The 17,474-nt window shown below is 42.7% G+C and overlaps 1 protein-coding gene across 2 annotated transcripts; it reads left to right on the top strand.

Annotated features, from left to right (window-relative positions):
- Nucleotides 1–339: 339 nt before the first annotated feature.
- LOC146868137 (complement C1q subcomponent subunit C-like) lies at nt 340–17,043 on the top strand. 2 transcript variants are annotated; one of them, XM_085609006.1, is made up of 4 exons: nt 340–502; nt 583–642; nt 5,780–5,966; nt 15,168–17,043. In XM_085609006.1, exons 3-4 carry the CDS (start codon nt 5,786–5,788, stop codon nt 15,722–15,724), a joined length of 738 nt encoding a protein of 245 aa, XP_085465132.1. In that variant the 5' UTR covers nt 340–502; nt 583–642; nt 5,780–5,785; the 3' UTR covers nt 15,725–17,043. The 2 variants fall into 2 exon arrangements, with proteins under 2 accessions (XP_085465132.1, XP_085465133.1); XM_085609007.1 differs by lacking the exon at nt 340–502 and having other exon boundaries at nt 509–642.
- Nucleotides 17,044–17,474: the final 431 nt, after the last annotated feature.

Below are 17,474 nucleotides of genomic sequence, written 5' to 3'. Positions count from 1 at the left end.
CAGCACTGGTTGCATCAGTACTAAGGGTACGCCCTCTCCTTCTGCTCCACAACTGGCTTTACAACACACCTTGATCGCTTTGTGAGGTTCACCTAACCATGAAGTAAGCACCCCCTCTGTGTCTGTTTTAACATTGTCTCAAAATAAGTGTTGCTGTTTACTGTGTAAATGAAGAAGCAAGAAAGGCCTGGGGAGGGAAGGAGAAGTGCAATCTTAGGGCTGGACTGTGTTATGTCTTACTCAGCAGCCCAGAAGGGCATGATCTGGGGAAATCTCTATGAAGAAGGATCTGAAACTTGGCCGGGGACCCAAAAAGACAGAAACGCTGATGGCAGGGAGACTGCAGGGCGGGGATGGTCCTGCATTTCCTCAACTGCTGGAGGTTCACAGCGCCTTTCAGCTACTCATGGATACCCCCAACTTCAGACTGAAGCACATAAGAGAAAGGCGGTTCTCCTTTCCTACATCCCCAAACAGCATCGGCTGAGGTGCAACCATAGCCGTAAGTTGCAAATCTGAACAGATCAAGACCTCATCTACTGGTTGATTGTCCAGTTCAAAATATTCTGTGTCCCCAAACAGGCGTTGGCGGTACAGAGTGTTGCAGACAGAAACGGCAGCCTGAGTACCACAAGACTAGAGGTGAGTAGATGACCCCCTTTTTGTGACTCACCACAGGGAAAAGAATCTAGTGTGTGGACACGGTATTGGGTTTGGAATTAGCACTCCCTGGTAGCAATAGTTGTTGTGTGGAATATCCAGTACAGAATTATACTGAAACCTTAATGTCATAGCCCAACTATCGAGAACCAAAATTTTGAAGGGTAAGTGCATATAGGAAAGCATAGATTAACTATTCTTAACTCCACATCTACGTACCTTGAAGATACATATCGGCATGGTGCATGTCTGTAATCTATACCTACTTAACTGTTGAAATGTTTGCCAATAATGTTTTGGCTACAATATTAAGGCATAAGCATATTCCCTTCTCAATATTTAGGATTCACCCAAGTAGGAATACACAGATGTGCAGTTGTCAAAGGGCATCTTCTGTTTCCCTCCAATCATGCCTGAACCATTTGAACATGAAACCCTACTAATCTCTGCACCGGTATCCTACTTGTGAAATATTGGGCTCTGAGATGGTGCACCCCAGAAGCATCATGGAGAGTTGATCTCCAGAAGTAGTTTCCCATCACCTGCATGCATAGGAGATATGGCCGTGCATACTTTCGTCACAGGGAGCATTGTACTTTCAGTGAGAGCATCAGTGTTTTTGGTAGGGAATACGTTTTTGCAGTTTTTTACTTAGTTTTGAGCAGGGCCGGACTGGCCGTAGCGGGCACAGGGCAATCCCCCGGTGCGCCGCACGGGTGGGGGCCGTTTTCGTTACAGGGCCGTTTTTGCAGCATAGCTGCAAAATCGGCCCTGTAACAAAATCGGCCGTAAACCGGCCCTGGTAAAGAGCTGGTGGCACCCCCCTGGGGGGAAGGAGGGGGGGGGGACGAGCACTTTGCCAGGGCCGGTTGTGGCTCCGAGTCCGGCCCTGGTTTTGAGGGTGACATTTAGGAGGAAAACCACGAGTGACAGCAGAATAGACTTGTTCTTTCAAATGTTTATATAAAAGGCCCACTGTGCACGGAAACGTGAAACCCCCTCTGGCTCCCACATGTGTTCTTGTTGTTGTTTCCTTGCACCTTTCACTCTCTCGGTTGGGTGGGGGTATAAACACAATTGCCTTTGCTTCCAAGACGCCCCCGGTTCTAAATCCATGTGCAACACTTTATGTTCATGTTGCAGAACTTATGTTCAAAATCTCACCCTGGGAGGAGTTGCTTGGTACACCTCTGCTGCGTTTATATCTTGCAAGACGCAGAAGAATTAAAAACCTCTTTTGGACAACAAGCTGCACAGCGAGGGTAGGATTTTGCGAGAAAGAAATGAAAGGAGTTAAGTGAACATTTAACAAAATGTCAACGTTGTATTTTTGTGTGTGATCAAGATGACGGGGGTGTTGACAAAGCTGCGGCTTTAGATGCGCGAAATCAGTAAAATATATTTTCAGGAAGTCCGATTCTATCGAAGTGTGCAAGTTTTGTTAAAGTGATCAGAAATCAATCAGTCTGCAAAGCTAATGTTTGATTGCGACATACTGAAACATCTCACTCGTCATTTGTTTATAATTTATCGTGTTGCTTTTTTTACGCTTTTACCCTCTTTGCAATTGTGTTGTCCATGTTTGCTTATGTATGCATGGATACCCATGTATGTCTGCTGTAGGCACCACTGCCTACCAGTTCCACCTACACGTTTGGAAAAACATCGGGTTGACCCGTGACAAGTACCTCTACACTACCTGTGGGACAGTACTTGATTTGTACAAAAAGTAAGTGCCGTAGTCCTCGTCAACAGGTCTCTGCAGCGTGCACCACCCATTGCCCCTGCCAGCAATGCCAATGACACCACAGACACAACTACTGCCAGCACACACCTACAAGTGTGGCAACCGAGACTATTCCAGGCCCCCGAAGCTATAAGAATGGTTTGCCTCACAGGTATTGGTCATTTTAAGGTATATTGAATTGATAAACAACTGTTGTTGTGCCAATCTCAAAAAGCACCGGAATGTGGCAGAATGTCATAAGTGCTGGTTTTGACAATTAAGTGCCTGTGCCGAACACCAGAAAACACTGGCTCAAATTAAGCACTGCTGTGGGAGCACCTTCTGAAGTCATGCACCTGTTGGCCCTAAAGCAGCAGCACCCACCCCTAAGAGTGAGGTAGGGAAAGTGTGAATGTGAGATTTGCATGTAAATGTGCCCAGATTTTTGTGCGTGTGTGTATGCAGGGATGGACATTGTTACTATCACCCCATAACTGATTGTAATTGTGAAATTTCAAGAAGTGCACATGGTATGTAGCTGGATGCAGTGTTTGACTACATGAGAGCCCTCCGTTAGCCAGCAGTATGTGGCAGATGTCTTCAGTTATTCCGTGGCTGTTTGGTACCTGATGAGTGATTTGTCGTTGTGAACTGGTACAGTACTGGGTGATGGATGTGAGTAAAGTCATACCTGTTTGTGTGACTGGAAGAGGGTCAAGCAGAATACCAGAATTATTATGCATCCTGTTTGAACTACAGTCGTATGCCCGACCACTGAGTGTTATGGTATTAGTATAGGTGCAGGTCAGGAGGGTTATATATGGATTACAGTACTATGGAATACTCAGGCTAGACCTAGGTCAGTCCCTCATACCTTACCTGGATATAGAAAGCTGTGCTCTGGTTGCGCTGTTTAATATCTGTAGAGTGTAGAATGTACTTGAATGTGCGATCACTACGGTGCAATTATTATTTCTGGTTCTATCACAGGGTCATGCGATGATTTAATTGTCTTGGATTTAGCCATGTTTTCATCTTTCTTCTGAAGAGCATAGACTCTTGATTGCTTCAAATATTGTTGGTAGTGTGTTCCAGAGTTTGACTGCTTGTCCTGAGGAAGCGGTGCCTTGAATGGATTTGTGATAGAAAGGTGGTATTATGATCCGTGGTGCAAGCCTGGAGTCCAACTTTGTTTGCATAACTTGAAGTTAATTTGGAGGTATGCTGGTACTTTTCATTGAGAGTCTTTGTGGACAATGCAGACTGCCTTAAAACATTGTTCTTTTACGTATAGGTTGCTAGTGGAGTGATTGCAGGACTGGAGTCATGCGTTCGCTTGGGTGGCGGTGTAAAAGGTGTCTTGCGAAAGCACTTTGGATTTATTACATTTTGTGTATGATAACACTGGGGGCACCAAGGATTAGGCTGTTGGCACGGTCAAGCTTGGAGATTACAAATGTGAAGATAGATTGCAGCTTTTCAGTGGATGGGAATATGTAATGCAGTGTTTTTATTGTGTAGAAGGTGCTCCTTGTGACATTATTAACATGTGGTCTCAAAGATAGGTCTGGATCCGGGGTCCATCTTGGCTTATTACTTCTCTGGGTGTTGTTGGAAGGGCCTAAAGTCCATTAGTCCATATGGCGGTAGGTGTGGATTTTTGCCAATGTCCATAGGTCATGATCTCTGCCTTTGCAGTGTTGAGTTTTAAGTGTTTACTCATCTTCCGTACATTTAATGGAGCAAAGGCTGTTGTCAAGTATTGAATTGTAGAGGTCTTCCTGGCCCATCCTAAATTAGTATGATCGTAATGTCATCTGCATAGTTGTAATTGGCGAGGGGGAATGATCTAAGCAGGTATGGTAAGGAAGTTAGTAGTTATTGAGTAATAAAGGATGAGGGATGCCACAGTGCTGAGTGTGAGGAGCTGATGTGAAAGGTGGTAGGTGTAGAATGCAATGGCTGCCCTTGAGGTCAGAATCAACCCTTTTAAGAGCATTTTCACATATTCTGAGGTGATTGACTCTTTGTAGCAGCATGTGGTGGTGGGCAGTGTCAAATGTTCGGAAACAAAATGGCAGCAACTCTTTTTCTGTCCCGTTTGTGTTTTAGGTCATCCCAAATGGATATAATGGCTTCTGCTGGGTCTGAAACCAAATTGTTAGTCTGACCTCAAGTTACCACAAAAAAGAAAAACGAAAAGAAATGAGTTTCAAGAGAAAAGATATAAAACTGTGGAGGAAAGGGAATGGGAGTAATAAAGTCGCACAACAAAAAAATAGAGGAAAGAGATGCAGAGAAAACATTTACTCTCCAAAATGTAGAGGGTAAAAGAAAGCAACAGTAAGAGGAAGGGTGACAAATGTAGAGAAAGTGAAAGGATGATGTGTAGAAATAAAAATGAGAGAAAATGGATCCATAAGGTGATAAATGGCAAAAGAGATTGACAGAGTCAGATAAAAGAGAGGGACGCAAAGGGAAGGGACAAGGAGGAACACAAACAAAAAAAGGTTTAAAAAACTCACAGAAAAAGAAAAGCAAAGAGTTGCCCAGAGAAAGAATAGAGATAAACAACTACAGGCATTTTCCATCCATGCACCATGGATCTGGAACACCATTCCCTTTCTGTCAGCCATTCTGCAACGCTGCTCCTTAGGAAAAAGTTGAAGACACGCCTCTTTAAAGGCCAATGCATCACAGTTGCTAAACAATCCACCGACCAGACACCTTTCCTATCACTTGTTTACTTTATGCTTGTATTTGAGCTTGTACAGCACTTCCCTGCCTTATGGCTTAGTTGGTGCTTGAGAAATACAACATACATACATACATACATACATACATACATACATACATAAATAAAGTAGAGAGCCACACAGAAATTCTAGACTGCTTTAAATGAAGTATAATGATGACAATATTGTTACTTTTCTACACAAATATTGAAAAAAAGAGGTTCACATGCACGGGGTGCAAAATACCACCATGCTCACCTACAAAATATCATAATCAAATGGATTTCATTTAGCTATTAGAAAAAATGTCCTTTACTTTGTAGATTTAACTTTGATCTCCTTATCTTATGCAAACTTGAGCTCTTTTACCATATAAAGAAGTAGTGATAGGGATGTGGTTGTCAATGATACCTCCTTCCTCCAATGCAAAGTTATTTGACTTGCTGTGGGGTGCACAGAGCCAATGTCGTAGCACAAGCACGGCTGCACTATTCGTAGTGTTGTTGAATGTTCACATTAGTCTTTGCTATTTGTACCCAGCACACTTTATTTTGTCTTCATACCTCCTCATGACACATTTTATCCCTTTAAAGCCCTCTTACCAAAATACATTCCTGTGCTAATCTCACCCTGATTTTTGTTGTGTTCTTCTACCTAGAGAAAGATGGTAACACATTTTCCGAAACTCTTGGCCTTAAGCCTGGTACTGCTCAGCTTGCTCCCAGTGGCCTTGATGGAAACAGATGTCTGCCCATGCAGCTACGGTACTGCTGGTTTACCAGGAATCCCAGGCATCCCAGGCAAAGATGGCCGCGATGGACTGAGAGGTGCCAAGGGTGAACGAGGTGAGCATGCTTCAAAACGAAACAAGAGTGTTCAGGACCCATAAAGGTGAACATTTTGAAAAAGTTCCATATTATCAGATATTAAAACAGAGTCTATACAGCTGACATATTTTTGCAGCTGGGTGTCTGAATAGTGAAACACAGTTTTGCTTTACTCAGTGCTATGGTTCTTCAGGTTCTACCTAAATCCGTCTTTTCATGTTTTCTCCCATAATTCCTGTATCCTGTTAACTCATAATACATATGCACCTTTTAGAACAAAATGGTATAAACATATTCAACTTAGCATGATTGGATTATTAGATAGAGCATGAAAGTCTGGGCGACGTTTAAATTACGCCACCATAATTCAGGTAATTTCTGGAATCTTGAGTTGCACTAGCCACGCGAAATACCAGAAATTATGCCATTACGCCATGCCACGTAATTTCGCTGTCGTTCATGGCAAATTTATAGTGTGGCAACAGCCAGTGGCTGTTCTTTGCGGCAGTTCTGTTTTTTGAGCTCTCTCACATAATTATGTGAAAGCAAAGCACTCACATTTTGCACCTCCCTGCATAATACGTATGCAAAAGTATTTGTGATTGCTTTCTTTTATCGACAGGCTTTTCGCCACTTCTATGATCATACCTTTGATTATTCATGCACATTTATTCCATTTTTTTGTTTATTGTTATTAATTTTATGCTACAAGACAAGCACATTTTGCTGTCACGACAAATGGCTGCAAAGTGACCTGCACTAAGAGAGAACTCAAGTTATGAATACAAGTTTACAAATAAAGACTCCACATAAAGTTCTCTAATGGGATTTATCTGTGTCAGAGGATGCCAGGGGGTGCCGCATACCTAGTTTATATGGGTTCTCTCCCACCTCAAGAAGAGATGGTGCTTGGGAACCAGTTCTGGATGCTACTGCAAAACCAGGCTTAGAGCAAGGTGCCACACGTTAAAAGAGGACAGGATGAGTAAAATGGTAGGCAGCTATTTAGAGAAGGAAGATTGCTTGGGCAAAAAAGAGTGGGAGAAGACCCTTAGGTGGGGGGTCCCGTGTCAAGAAATGTGAGGTAGATTTGTATTTGCAGGGTCAAGACAGGGGGATTGGGAGGGGGGGGAAGCTAAAGGAACCTGAGGCGCGATAGCCGGATGGGATAGGGAAGATTAAAGAAGGGGAATTAGGTCAAAAGTATCATGGGGCAAAAGGAGGGGAAGGGAGAAAGGGTAAGAAGAATGCATTGCCAGAATACTCAAATACCGACCTCATCACCCTAAGGGCCATATCAAGTGGTTATTCAATCTGTGGGATTCGGCCGAAGATATTCAATCAACATCTTTTGGCTATCTTCCCCTTGAATAGTATGCCTCAATGAACTGGGGCTCTGCAAGCTGTCCCCAACATCTTTTTGCCAGGATCTACCTTACTTATGCCTCTGTGATGCTCCCTGCTTAGGGGGCTGGATGCTGGGGCATCTCCCAGGTCAGTAATATGAAGATGTTTCACAATGTTATTTCTGGGCTGCTTCACCTTTGAGTGCCTCCCATAGTTAAAGGTCTAGATAATTCTTGGGTCGTTTCTGAGTCTTGGAGTGAGACACTCTACACATCCTCCCAGTGGGTAAATGAAACAATCAATTAGGAGCATTGGTCTCTTTTTATAAGAGGGTCCAGAATACAGCTCTCCCCTTATCTCAGTCTGACCAGCAGTGTTGCCATGATGGCAAAGTTGAACTTCCCCAGTATGGATGTACTTGTGTCTTCAGCTCCCCTTCCCTGTGTGATCGCACTCTTGTCCTCTGCATCGCGACCTCTATGGGCTCCTGTGAGTCTGAGCATGAGCTATAGATCGGGAACCCTTTCCTAGATCCCATGCACTATTCTCTGGCCGATTTCAATGGATTCTGTTGTGCCTCAAAACTCCAACTCACTACACTCTTACGTTATTTCTCACAGTGAGCCAGCTCCCAGCTGTGCTTGCAGTGCAAGGCCAGGTGTGCACTGGTGATACAACAGTTTCACATCCATGCTCCAGTTGAAGGCACGGAGTGAACCTGGAGCCCTACCCGATTCTTTAGGGTCTCCAAGAAGCCATCTTGGGGCTGTTTAGTTCCACTGTGTGTTGCTCTACCCTACAGTGAAGGGGCTATTTGCTTGCTCTCTTGTTTACTTTGCGCTTGCTGCATCCCCAACTCTGGTTTTATTTATTTTTTCATTTTGTTTTCCCTATTTCGTCTGTTGACTTTGCCCACCCGCCTCGCGCCGCCACTCTTACCTGCACCGGCCACGACTGAGATGATGCAACCAATGGAGAAGAGAACTGATGCTAGTATTATGGATGTTGCACTTTCCTAAGCGTGAAAACAAGAGAGCACGCAGATAATGAACACCTGTAGAGGCAAGGAAAGGAGAAGAAAATCATTTCTGCCAGACAGTGTTCTACACTGAAAGTGACATTGTGATGGCAATAGGGACTTGTACAAATGCCCCTAAATATTGAGAAGATGAGAGAATAAATGGACAGATTTGAGAAATTGAGAGGATGAGACATTAGATACTGAGACGATGAGAGATTGAGAGGATGAGAGATTAGATACTGAGTTGATGAGAGATTGAGAGGATGAGAAACATGGGAATGAGAGGATGAGAGAATGAAAGATTAATAACAGAGAGCTGAGGCATTGAGAGATGAGTAGTAAGATATGAAAGACTAATGTACAGCTAGAGTAATAGAATGCACATTGGATTGGGGAAAAGAAATGCTTTGATTCCTACAGCTATGTATAAATTGCACATGGAGAAGTCTCCAATCAACAAAGTAAGAAATTGTAGAATAATAAAAAACAGTTAGGTCACCGTCTTGTGCCTACAATAACCTGATCTAGGATGGGACCGAACTGGAAAATGTAATAGTCTACACCCAAACGACTAAATGCAATACAATTAAACATTGAAGGTGCAAACCCTAAAATTAAATCATCCTATTGCCACAGCTGCAAGATACATTTTTTAAATCACCCACTAGAGGACATCTAGAAATAGAGCACCAAAGCAAGAATTTACAAAAGAACATGTGAGAACTGAATTGGGGTGAGTTATTCAATATGAACAAACACACCATATTATATCAAGGAAGAACACAACTTCGGTCCTCATTATGATGTCAGCGGACTGTTATCGCGGGGGTCATAAGACCGTCCCACAAGGAGTCAGCAGTCCTATCGCCGAATTTGGATGGGACCACTGTGCTGGTGGTCGGAAAGTGCTATGTTTACATGGCAGCTTGTGCTACGACCCAGGAAAAGGGCATGGATGTGTGTGGGGGCACTACATGTGCTCCCAGGGCCACTTTGCAGTGCCCTACGAGGGACGGGGACCCTGTTTGGGACCTCCAAAGTCCTTTTCCAGCAGCCTTTTCATGGCAGTCGGACTGCCATGAAAAGGCTGCCAGAAAGGGACAATGTAATACCGACGGCAGGGCCTGCCTCGGCACAGCCACCATTCAAGGGATACAATTCTGACCGCTGTCCCGATGGGATCGCAGATCCTTTCGGAGGCTGTGGTCTTCCCACCACACTCCTGAAACCCTGCATCTTAATGGACCAAAGGGCTGTCTGTCACTGAGACTGCCACGACAGTCTGTCGGTGGTGGTTCCACCTATATCAAAATCAGCCTGTTGGCTCTTTAAATTAGCTGCAATTGCATTGATGCTTTCTCCCCAAGCAACAATAAGGGGCCAGCACATGTGACACATAGATTTGAACTAAATGGTGAGAAAGAAATGTTGACATAAAAAGACATAACTTTGATGTCAAGGATCAAATAATTATTTCCAATAATCGGGAAATGAAATATGGAACAATGCATAATTTTCAAGATTTATTTCTGGTTGAGATTCCACACTGTGAAATGGACGAATTTCACAATGGACTACAAATCACAGGAGGCAAAGGTAAAGGGAGTGACCCTGATATGAAACATTGCAAAACGAAATAAAAACTATGGGGCATATCAGCAACGAGGCGATAAAAAACAGACGCAAAAGCGGCAATAATTTTATCGCCTAATCAGCAAGGTCACGCTTTCGCGTGAAACCTTGCATTAGCGCCTGAATTCTTAACGCCCAGCTTTGCATCTCTAATGAGATGCAAAGTGGGCGTTCCTGCCCTGACATGCCTGGAGAAATGTCGTTAAGCGACATTTCTCCTATCATCAAGCCCCACGCTATGAAGCATAGCGGCAAGAAAAGTAGCGATAACCCCTGTTATCGCTACTTTTCTTACGTCTGCTTCAGGACTGACTTAGCCATGATATCCAATGGAAGGTGGATATCATGGCTAAGTTTGCCTTGCCCTATCATCAAGCTAACGCCAAACTTCGTGAGATTATCGCTGGGTCTCCAGCGATACTCTCACGTTTGGCAGTTAGCGCTAGGATTTTTATCGCTTTTGAGAGAGGCGTTGCTAATAGCACGCTATCTCAGCGATAAAAATCCACGTTAGCCGGCAATAATTATCCTAGCGCTAAGTGCGCTTAGCGATAATTATCGCCGGTCCTTGATGATATGCCCCCCCTGATAGTAAGGCCTTGTATTATCCGTGTTTTGTTGGTAATAAGGGGTTCTTGGCAGCAGCGTCTAGTGCAGGTAAGCGCGTTGGGGAAGTGGGGTGGGGCAGGGGGGTTATCAACCGGAGGCAGAATAGGATTTATTTAATTTTCCTTATTCCGTTGTCTGTCGACACCCCCTCAATCTGCTCCGCCCACAGCACTAACCTGCACCGGCCGCTGCTGGTTCTTGGGATAGATAGATAGATAGATAGATAGATAGATAGATAGATAGATAGATAGATAGATAGATAGATAGATAGATAGATAGATAGATAGATGGATGGATAGATAGATAGATAGATAGATAGATAGATAGATAGATAGATAGATAGATAGATAGATAGATAGATAGATAGATAGATAGATAGATAGATAGATAGATAGATAGATAGATAGATAGATAGATAGATAGATAGATAGATAGATAGATAGATAGATAGATAGATAGATAGGATATAAGCGGTTTGTGGCAAGGGTGATGGTGTAAACATGTATTTTAAGGAATAAATACTATTTTCTGTACAAGTCTTTTCGGAGTTCCATGGTCGTATAAAGGAACTTGGACTTTGGCCTTGTTCTTCTATATGTCCCTGGAACTCCTCTGTAACTTGTGGTATCCTTTTTAATGTAACAGCAGGGGGTACTTTATCCATTATACCTACTCAATATTTTAGCTACAATATCTGTGTAGCACAATATTTCTGCAGTCAGTATTGTGTCTTACAACATCTTAACAGAGACACACTTTGATTTTGCCCAAGTCACTAAGCAGGGTTGGACTGGCCGTAGCGGGCACAGGGCGTTTCCCCGGTGGGCCGCCAAGGTGGGGGCCGTTTTTGTTTCAGGGCTGTTCAGCCCCTGTAACAAAATCGTGCCAAACCTGCCCTGACAAACAGCTCGGCCGCACCCAGGGGGGCCGGCCGAGCTCTTTGCCAGGGCCGGTTTTGGTTCCCAGTCCGGCCCTGTCACTAAGGGAGAAATGTGATCCTTTATCCTTCAACCCTTATTGTGTCTAATTTTTTGGTATGTTAGTGGTGGATAATTCAAACATAATTATATATCTATATATATATATATTGCATTGAAGTTCTCCCCAATATCCTAGGAAGAAAGACGAGCCACTCCGTAGTCTGCAGGAAGGTGTAAAGTTTATTCACACCAGACGACGCGTTTCGGCTGACAAGCAGCCTTGGTCACAATATATATATATATATATATATCCACCAAAAGCTCGCAAGTACCTTCTTTCTGCAAGCACGAGCCACACGAATCCAGTTTTTAGATAATGTTCGATTTATTCAACAGGGCAAAAAGACGCGTTTCGAGCAAACAAGCTCTTGGTCACATGACCATAAGTTCAGAGTTCAGTCTCTTAAAGGAAATCAAAAGACATAAACAAAAGACTTGTAAGAAAGACTTGTAAGAAAATGTAGTCCATCAATCCTGTAAATGATAATAAACAATATTTGTATAAATTCATGCACAACAGCGTATTCATGAGATAGTGAAGATCTTCGTAATTACAATTATTCTTCCTTCAGGAATTACATATGCATCTCACGGTCACAGTGTTTAAATTAAATTCGGAATGTATAGTCAATAAACAAATCTCGGTTAGACTGTATTTCAGACCTCCTATAAACACAAATTGATAGCTGACCTTGCTAGAGCAATCGCCTTTTTATCAAGAAATTTTGTTTTCCTCTCTTTCACAAGGAAAGCACTATACGTTATTTATGCCAAGAAATCAGAAAATTCGGGGTATAGTACCCCAATTCACAATGAGATTACTCAGTGTGAAGGTAGATTTAGCAATGAACCTTTGTCTATATAAACAATCCCCACTACAGGTTAACACAAGATATATATATATTTGTATAAGGTGCACATATCCTTAATCATAAAAGTGTGGCCCATGTTCCTAAGGGTACAAAAGAAAAGGAGAAGGTGATTGTAAAACAACCATCTAAGACTCCGTGCTCGTATCACTTAACGGTAACGATAGTGCTTGTGGGCTTCACAGGTCCAGTCTTGAGGGGAAAGACAAAAAGGGAACAAAGGTTTAATCATAATGCTGGTACAAAATCCAATAGTGATTATTCATATTCCAATTTCAGATTATGAGACGAGAGCGTGGCTAAGGCAATTAATAGGCTTTAGGTCGTAGAAAACAAAGTCAGATTAGGCAGAAATGCATCTCAACATTTGCATTCAATATGTTCCAAAACACATGTGCCATGATGACAACCAACGAGAATGTGCATGAAAGCAATACATAAAAATTCACAAAAATTACAGATAACAGGGAATTAAATGTTCAATGTTCTTACACGCGAAATTTTCAAAACTAATGGGGCGCTCCGCTCCGCTCCTACCCTGAAAGTATCGGGGTGATTCGTCGAGCGGGGGCCGAGAAAAAGGGGGGGTCTCAAAACACGTTTTCCCCATGGATTTTTCCATAGGGACTTTAGTCGCAGCTACAGCCCGAACGGCTGAACAGAATTACGTGAAATTTGGCAGAGAGGTAGCCATAAGGTCCGTTTGGTGCCTTTTGCAGGTTTGGTGTAAATCTGTTCAGTATTTTCTGAGAAAATAGCATTTAAATCAATATATATCTATACGCGCGCAGCGTGCGCGAATGGTGCGCGCACTCGGCCGTCCGCGAGCGCACTTCTGATTGGTTGTTACATCTTAGTAAACATTCGAATCGGTCGAAACCAGAAAGTGTCGGCCGCCATTTTGTCTCTCGCACTGAGAAGGGGGTGAAACACAAAGGAGAAAAACATGTAAAGGGGGCACGCTGGACAGTTCCTGACCCCCTAGCAGGGGTCAAGGGGTCCCAGGATGTCCCCCAAGGGCAATTTTTTTATTTTTTTTCGTTAATTCGCCGAGTGCGCGAAGCGTGCGCGCACTATAGAAATGCAAAAAATTCCGCGAGGTTCGCGCAGCGTGCACGCACGGTGTAAGTGCTTAAAAATAAAATTGCAATGGCAGTCCCCCCGTGTGCGCACACTGCGCGCAGCGAAGTGTGTGTGCATGGCTTATGTTATAATAAAAGTTTATGCCAAAACCCTTAACAACAAAGCGTATCATGTGTCCTCCTTGTGCGGACGGTGCGCGAAGCGCACCGTGCGTACATGGCCCTTTAAGCGTAACGTGGGCGCGCGGTGCGCGTAGCGCACTGCGTGCCCACCGTGCGTGCACGGTGCGCAAAGTGCACCGTGCGTGCACGGCACTAACTGCGTAAAGTGGGCGCGCGGTGCGCAAAGCGCACCGCGTGCTCACCGTGCGCGCACGGAAAGGACTGCGTGAAGTGGGCGCGCACCGTGCACGAAGCGCACCGTGCGCGCACGGCACGAACGGCGTAAAGTAACTTAGCATTTAAAAAACCGTACAAATTCACTGAAAAAACCATAGGTTTCACACACGTTATAGTTAGGAATTAGCATTTAAAAAACCTTGCAAATTCACTTAAAAAACCATAGGTTTCACACATGTTATAGTTAGCTGGGCATTTTTCTCGTGAAAAACCAATGAAATTCCCCCGTTATAGTTAGTGCAGGCAACTATAACTCACGCGACCGTAATCCGCTGCTGATGACGTCAGATATTACATCACTGATGACATATGTGTCTTTCTGAAAAAAAAAAATATACATATGTATAGCTAAAAAAAAAGGAAGAAGACATGGGTATATAAATGTGTAAATACAGTGATGTCATATCTGACGTCATCAGCAGCGGATTACGGTCGCGTGAGTTATAGTTGCCTGCACTAACTATAACGGGGGAATTTCATTGGATTTTCACGAGGAAAATGCCCAGCTAACTATAACATGTGTGAAACCTATGGTTTTTTAAGTGAATATATATATATATATATATATATATATATATATATATATATATATATATATATATATATATATATATATATCACACCAAAAGACCTCCAACTTCAAAGGACCCTCCAACCCTGCAGGGCGGCCTCGGATAGTACAGGGACGGAGCGCCCAGTAAATTGCCAGCAGCAAAAACACCAAAGAAAACTCCGAGGCCCAGTGTCTGGCACACTATAGCGTTTAATTCAAAGTGCTAGTGACAGCACATGGATTCCCTAACGTTTTGGCCCCAACATGAGCCTTGCTCACAGGTGAAAAACGTTTGCTTCAATGAAACCTTGCTTTTTAAATGCTATCAGGCTGCCATGTGACTCGCTTTGTTTAAAGTCCTACATTTCCCAGAATGCAATGAAATGTTAACAGACATGAAAAACGGAGTACAGTGCTTCGTTGGAATAAAGCATAATTGCGATGTTCAAACACTGCTCACTCATGCTGCATCATCCTCTTTACATTGCACTCAGTTGTTGCCGTGGATCGTGGTGAGTCACAATGCAATCATCAACAGTCTGACATGCACTATATATATATATATACTGTTCATGATGTTAGTAACTTAAGTGCGGGCCTGATATCACCCGCTGAATGTTAAAATGACTCTTACTTTTTTGTATTGAGGGACCTATAAGATATTATTGCAGTCCACCTCACCTTTGACAAATAGTGATATTTACTCTTTCTGCTTTGAATCCAATAGGCATCCCAGCTGCTTCTGGAAGCCAAGGCACCAAGGGTGAGAAAGGAGACAACGGCACAAAAGGCCCATCTGGAAAAAATGGGCCATTAGGACCACCTGGGCCAGGAGGAGACAAAGGGAGCCCAGGCCCGAGAGGAGAAGTAGGCACATCTGGAAGTCACAAGCATCTCCACCAGTCAGCGTTCACTGTTGCCAGATCCACAACCGAATACCCGTCCAAGAACTCCCGAGTACTCTTCACAAAGGTGATCAGCAACAAGATGAATGACTATGACACAACCACAGGGGCTTTTACTTGCAGGATCTCTGGACTATATTATTTTACCTACCATGCATCACAAACCTACAATCTCTGTATAATCCTGTACCTGGACAAAGTGAAGAAGGCCAACTTCTGTGAACATATGTCAAGCAAGACTCAGGTCACTTCTGGTGGCATTCTCCTGGCTCTGGAGAAAGGCCAGCAGGTGTGGCTGGAGGTTAATGACTACAATGGTATGCAAGGCGCTAAAATGGAGGATAGTGTTTTTTCAGGGTTTCTCATTTTTCCAGATTAAATATTCTCGGGACCAAAAGGAATATAATTCATTAGTTACAAAATGGTGAGGAGGATCCTGATTTGCACATGTGATCCTGTTTTTGGACTCAATCTGGGTTCTTCTTGTTGGGTGAGATACCATGCCGTCGCCTTGATGTGCATCTGCTTGCTTTGCCACAGAGCTTCACTCCCATTCAGGCGTAAGCGTGTGTGGAGGGGCATCATATAAGAGCCTTGATTTCACCTCAAATTCTCCTGCATTACCAAATGAGAGCCTGTCACATACAGACACAAGGAATTTGGCCACCATTACATCTCTTAGCCCACTAATGATGAGGTCCTTAAGACTTTACTCACAGAGCTTACACCCAAGAAACTTGAAAATACGCTTTCCCCAGAAATTCTAGCATTACCATCAGTATAATAAAATATAATTTCCTAGAATACACAGGCATAAATTATGTGTATGAAGCAGTCTTCCATGCCACCTGTTTGCCATGCACTCTAATTACTTGAGGAGCTCCGTAGGTTGTTTATAATTCAAAAGTTAAAGATATAAGTGAAACGGACTACGTTACACAATGGCATTTTGGTAATTGATGATTGACTGCAGTTAATATGGTCTCTGATGAAGTCCTAGTATAGGATGAAACACATTGGCTGTACTGGTGTATAAACGTGTATTAAGAAGACACAGGAATGATCAATAAAGATAATTTTCTACATATACAGATGACACAATTTTTCTTTGAATGATCCCTAGAAATAATGAATTCAACATTATTGTTTATAATACAAAATAAATATTAGGACTGCATGTAAGTGCCTCTTACTTGATTTTGATAATACAAGCATTTCAGGGGGTTGGTAGCAGTTGTACCCCTTTGAGTTGATCACCATTGGTTTTGATACTGGGTGAAATAGCCTGTGCAATGTATTTTGTACCTTAACTACCATTAGTGCAATTCCTGTGTCTGCATGGAAACCACTAAATATGAGCTCAAAACGTCATGCTTTTACAACAGCAAAACTTTAGGAATTGATCACAAGATCTTTGAAATAAGACAAATGTATATCTGAGAAACAAATGCAAAGGAGTTAAAATATAAGACAAAATTTAGGAAAAGGAAGTTTCTATTTTAGAATATTCATTTAATTATGTTGCTGAGGAGACTTAATGTTTGATATGTGTCTTAGATTCCAGACATGATGGCTCTAGCAATAAAACTTACTGAATTTACATTTCCGATATGGCTGCCTTTTCAGGGTCCTTTTTGAGCCTTGTAGCTTCCACTCAATATTTGTTTGAAAACTTAATAAAGATATAATCTACTGTTACATTCTGTTCTTTTTTAATGAAAGTATTTCTAATTTTTATGAACGTTGTGCTGTTTCTTCCCTCCTTTTTGTGCACTTTCTGTGATCAGTCCCATAAGTCTTTCTCTTGAAGGGCATAGCTCTGACAATGGGTTCCTAAAGATTTTTTTGATCAACTAATTTTCAAGCGGTGTCAATCTTTTTAAAACAGCGGATTATCCTCTTTACTTTTTTCAAAATACAGACACTTCACATGTGATGAGAAAAGAGCTTTATGAAGTGAAGTACGCAAGATTAAACCCCTGGCAAGACCAACTGCTCTAATCCCCACATTCTGGAGTACTCATGGTTTTATAAATATGTTACCCGGGAACAGTCTCCAAGTGACATCAATGAAAATCATGCTCATTACAACATATCTCACTTGTCAGGAAATAAAATTAATAAGTTAT

Source organism: Triturus cristatus, chromosome 1_2 (genome assembly GCF_964204655.1).
Source record: "Triturus cristatus chromosome 1_2, aTriCri1.1, whole genome shotgun sequence".
Lineage (NCBI taxonomy): Eukaryota > Metazoa > Chordata > Amphibia > Caudata > Salamandridae > Triturus > Triturus cristatus.
The sequence above is the reverse complement of the archived record's forward strand: the minus strand, read 5'-3'. Positions and strand labels throughout refer to the sequence as shown.

Coding starts and splice junctions, on each gene's coding strand:
- LOC146868137 (XM_085609006.1), top strand. CDS start 5,786: ATGGTAACACATTTTCCGAAACTCTTGGCCTTAAGCCTGGTACTGCTC. Junction 5,967..15,167: donor AGGTGCCAAGGGTGAACGAG/GTGAGCATGCTT, acceptor TGAATCCAATAG/GCATCCCAGCTGCTTCTGGA.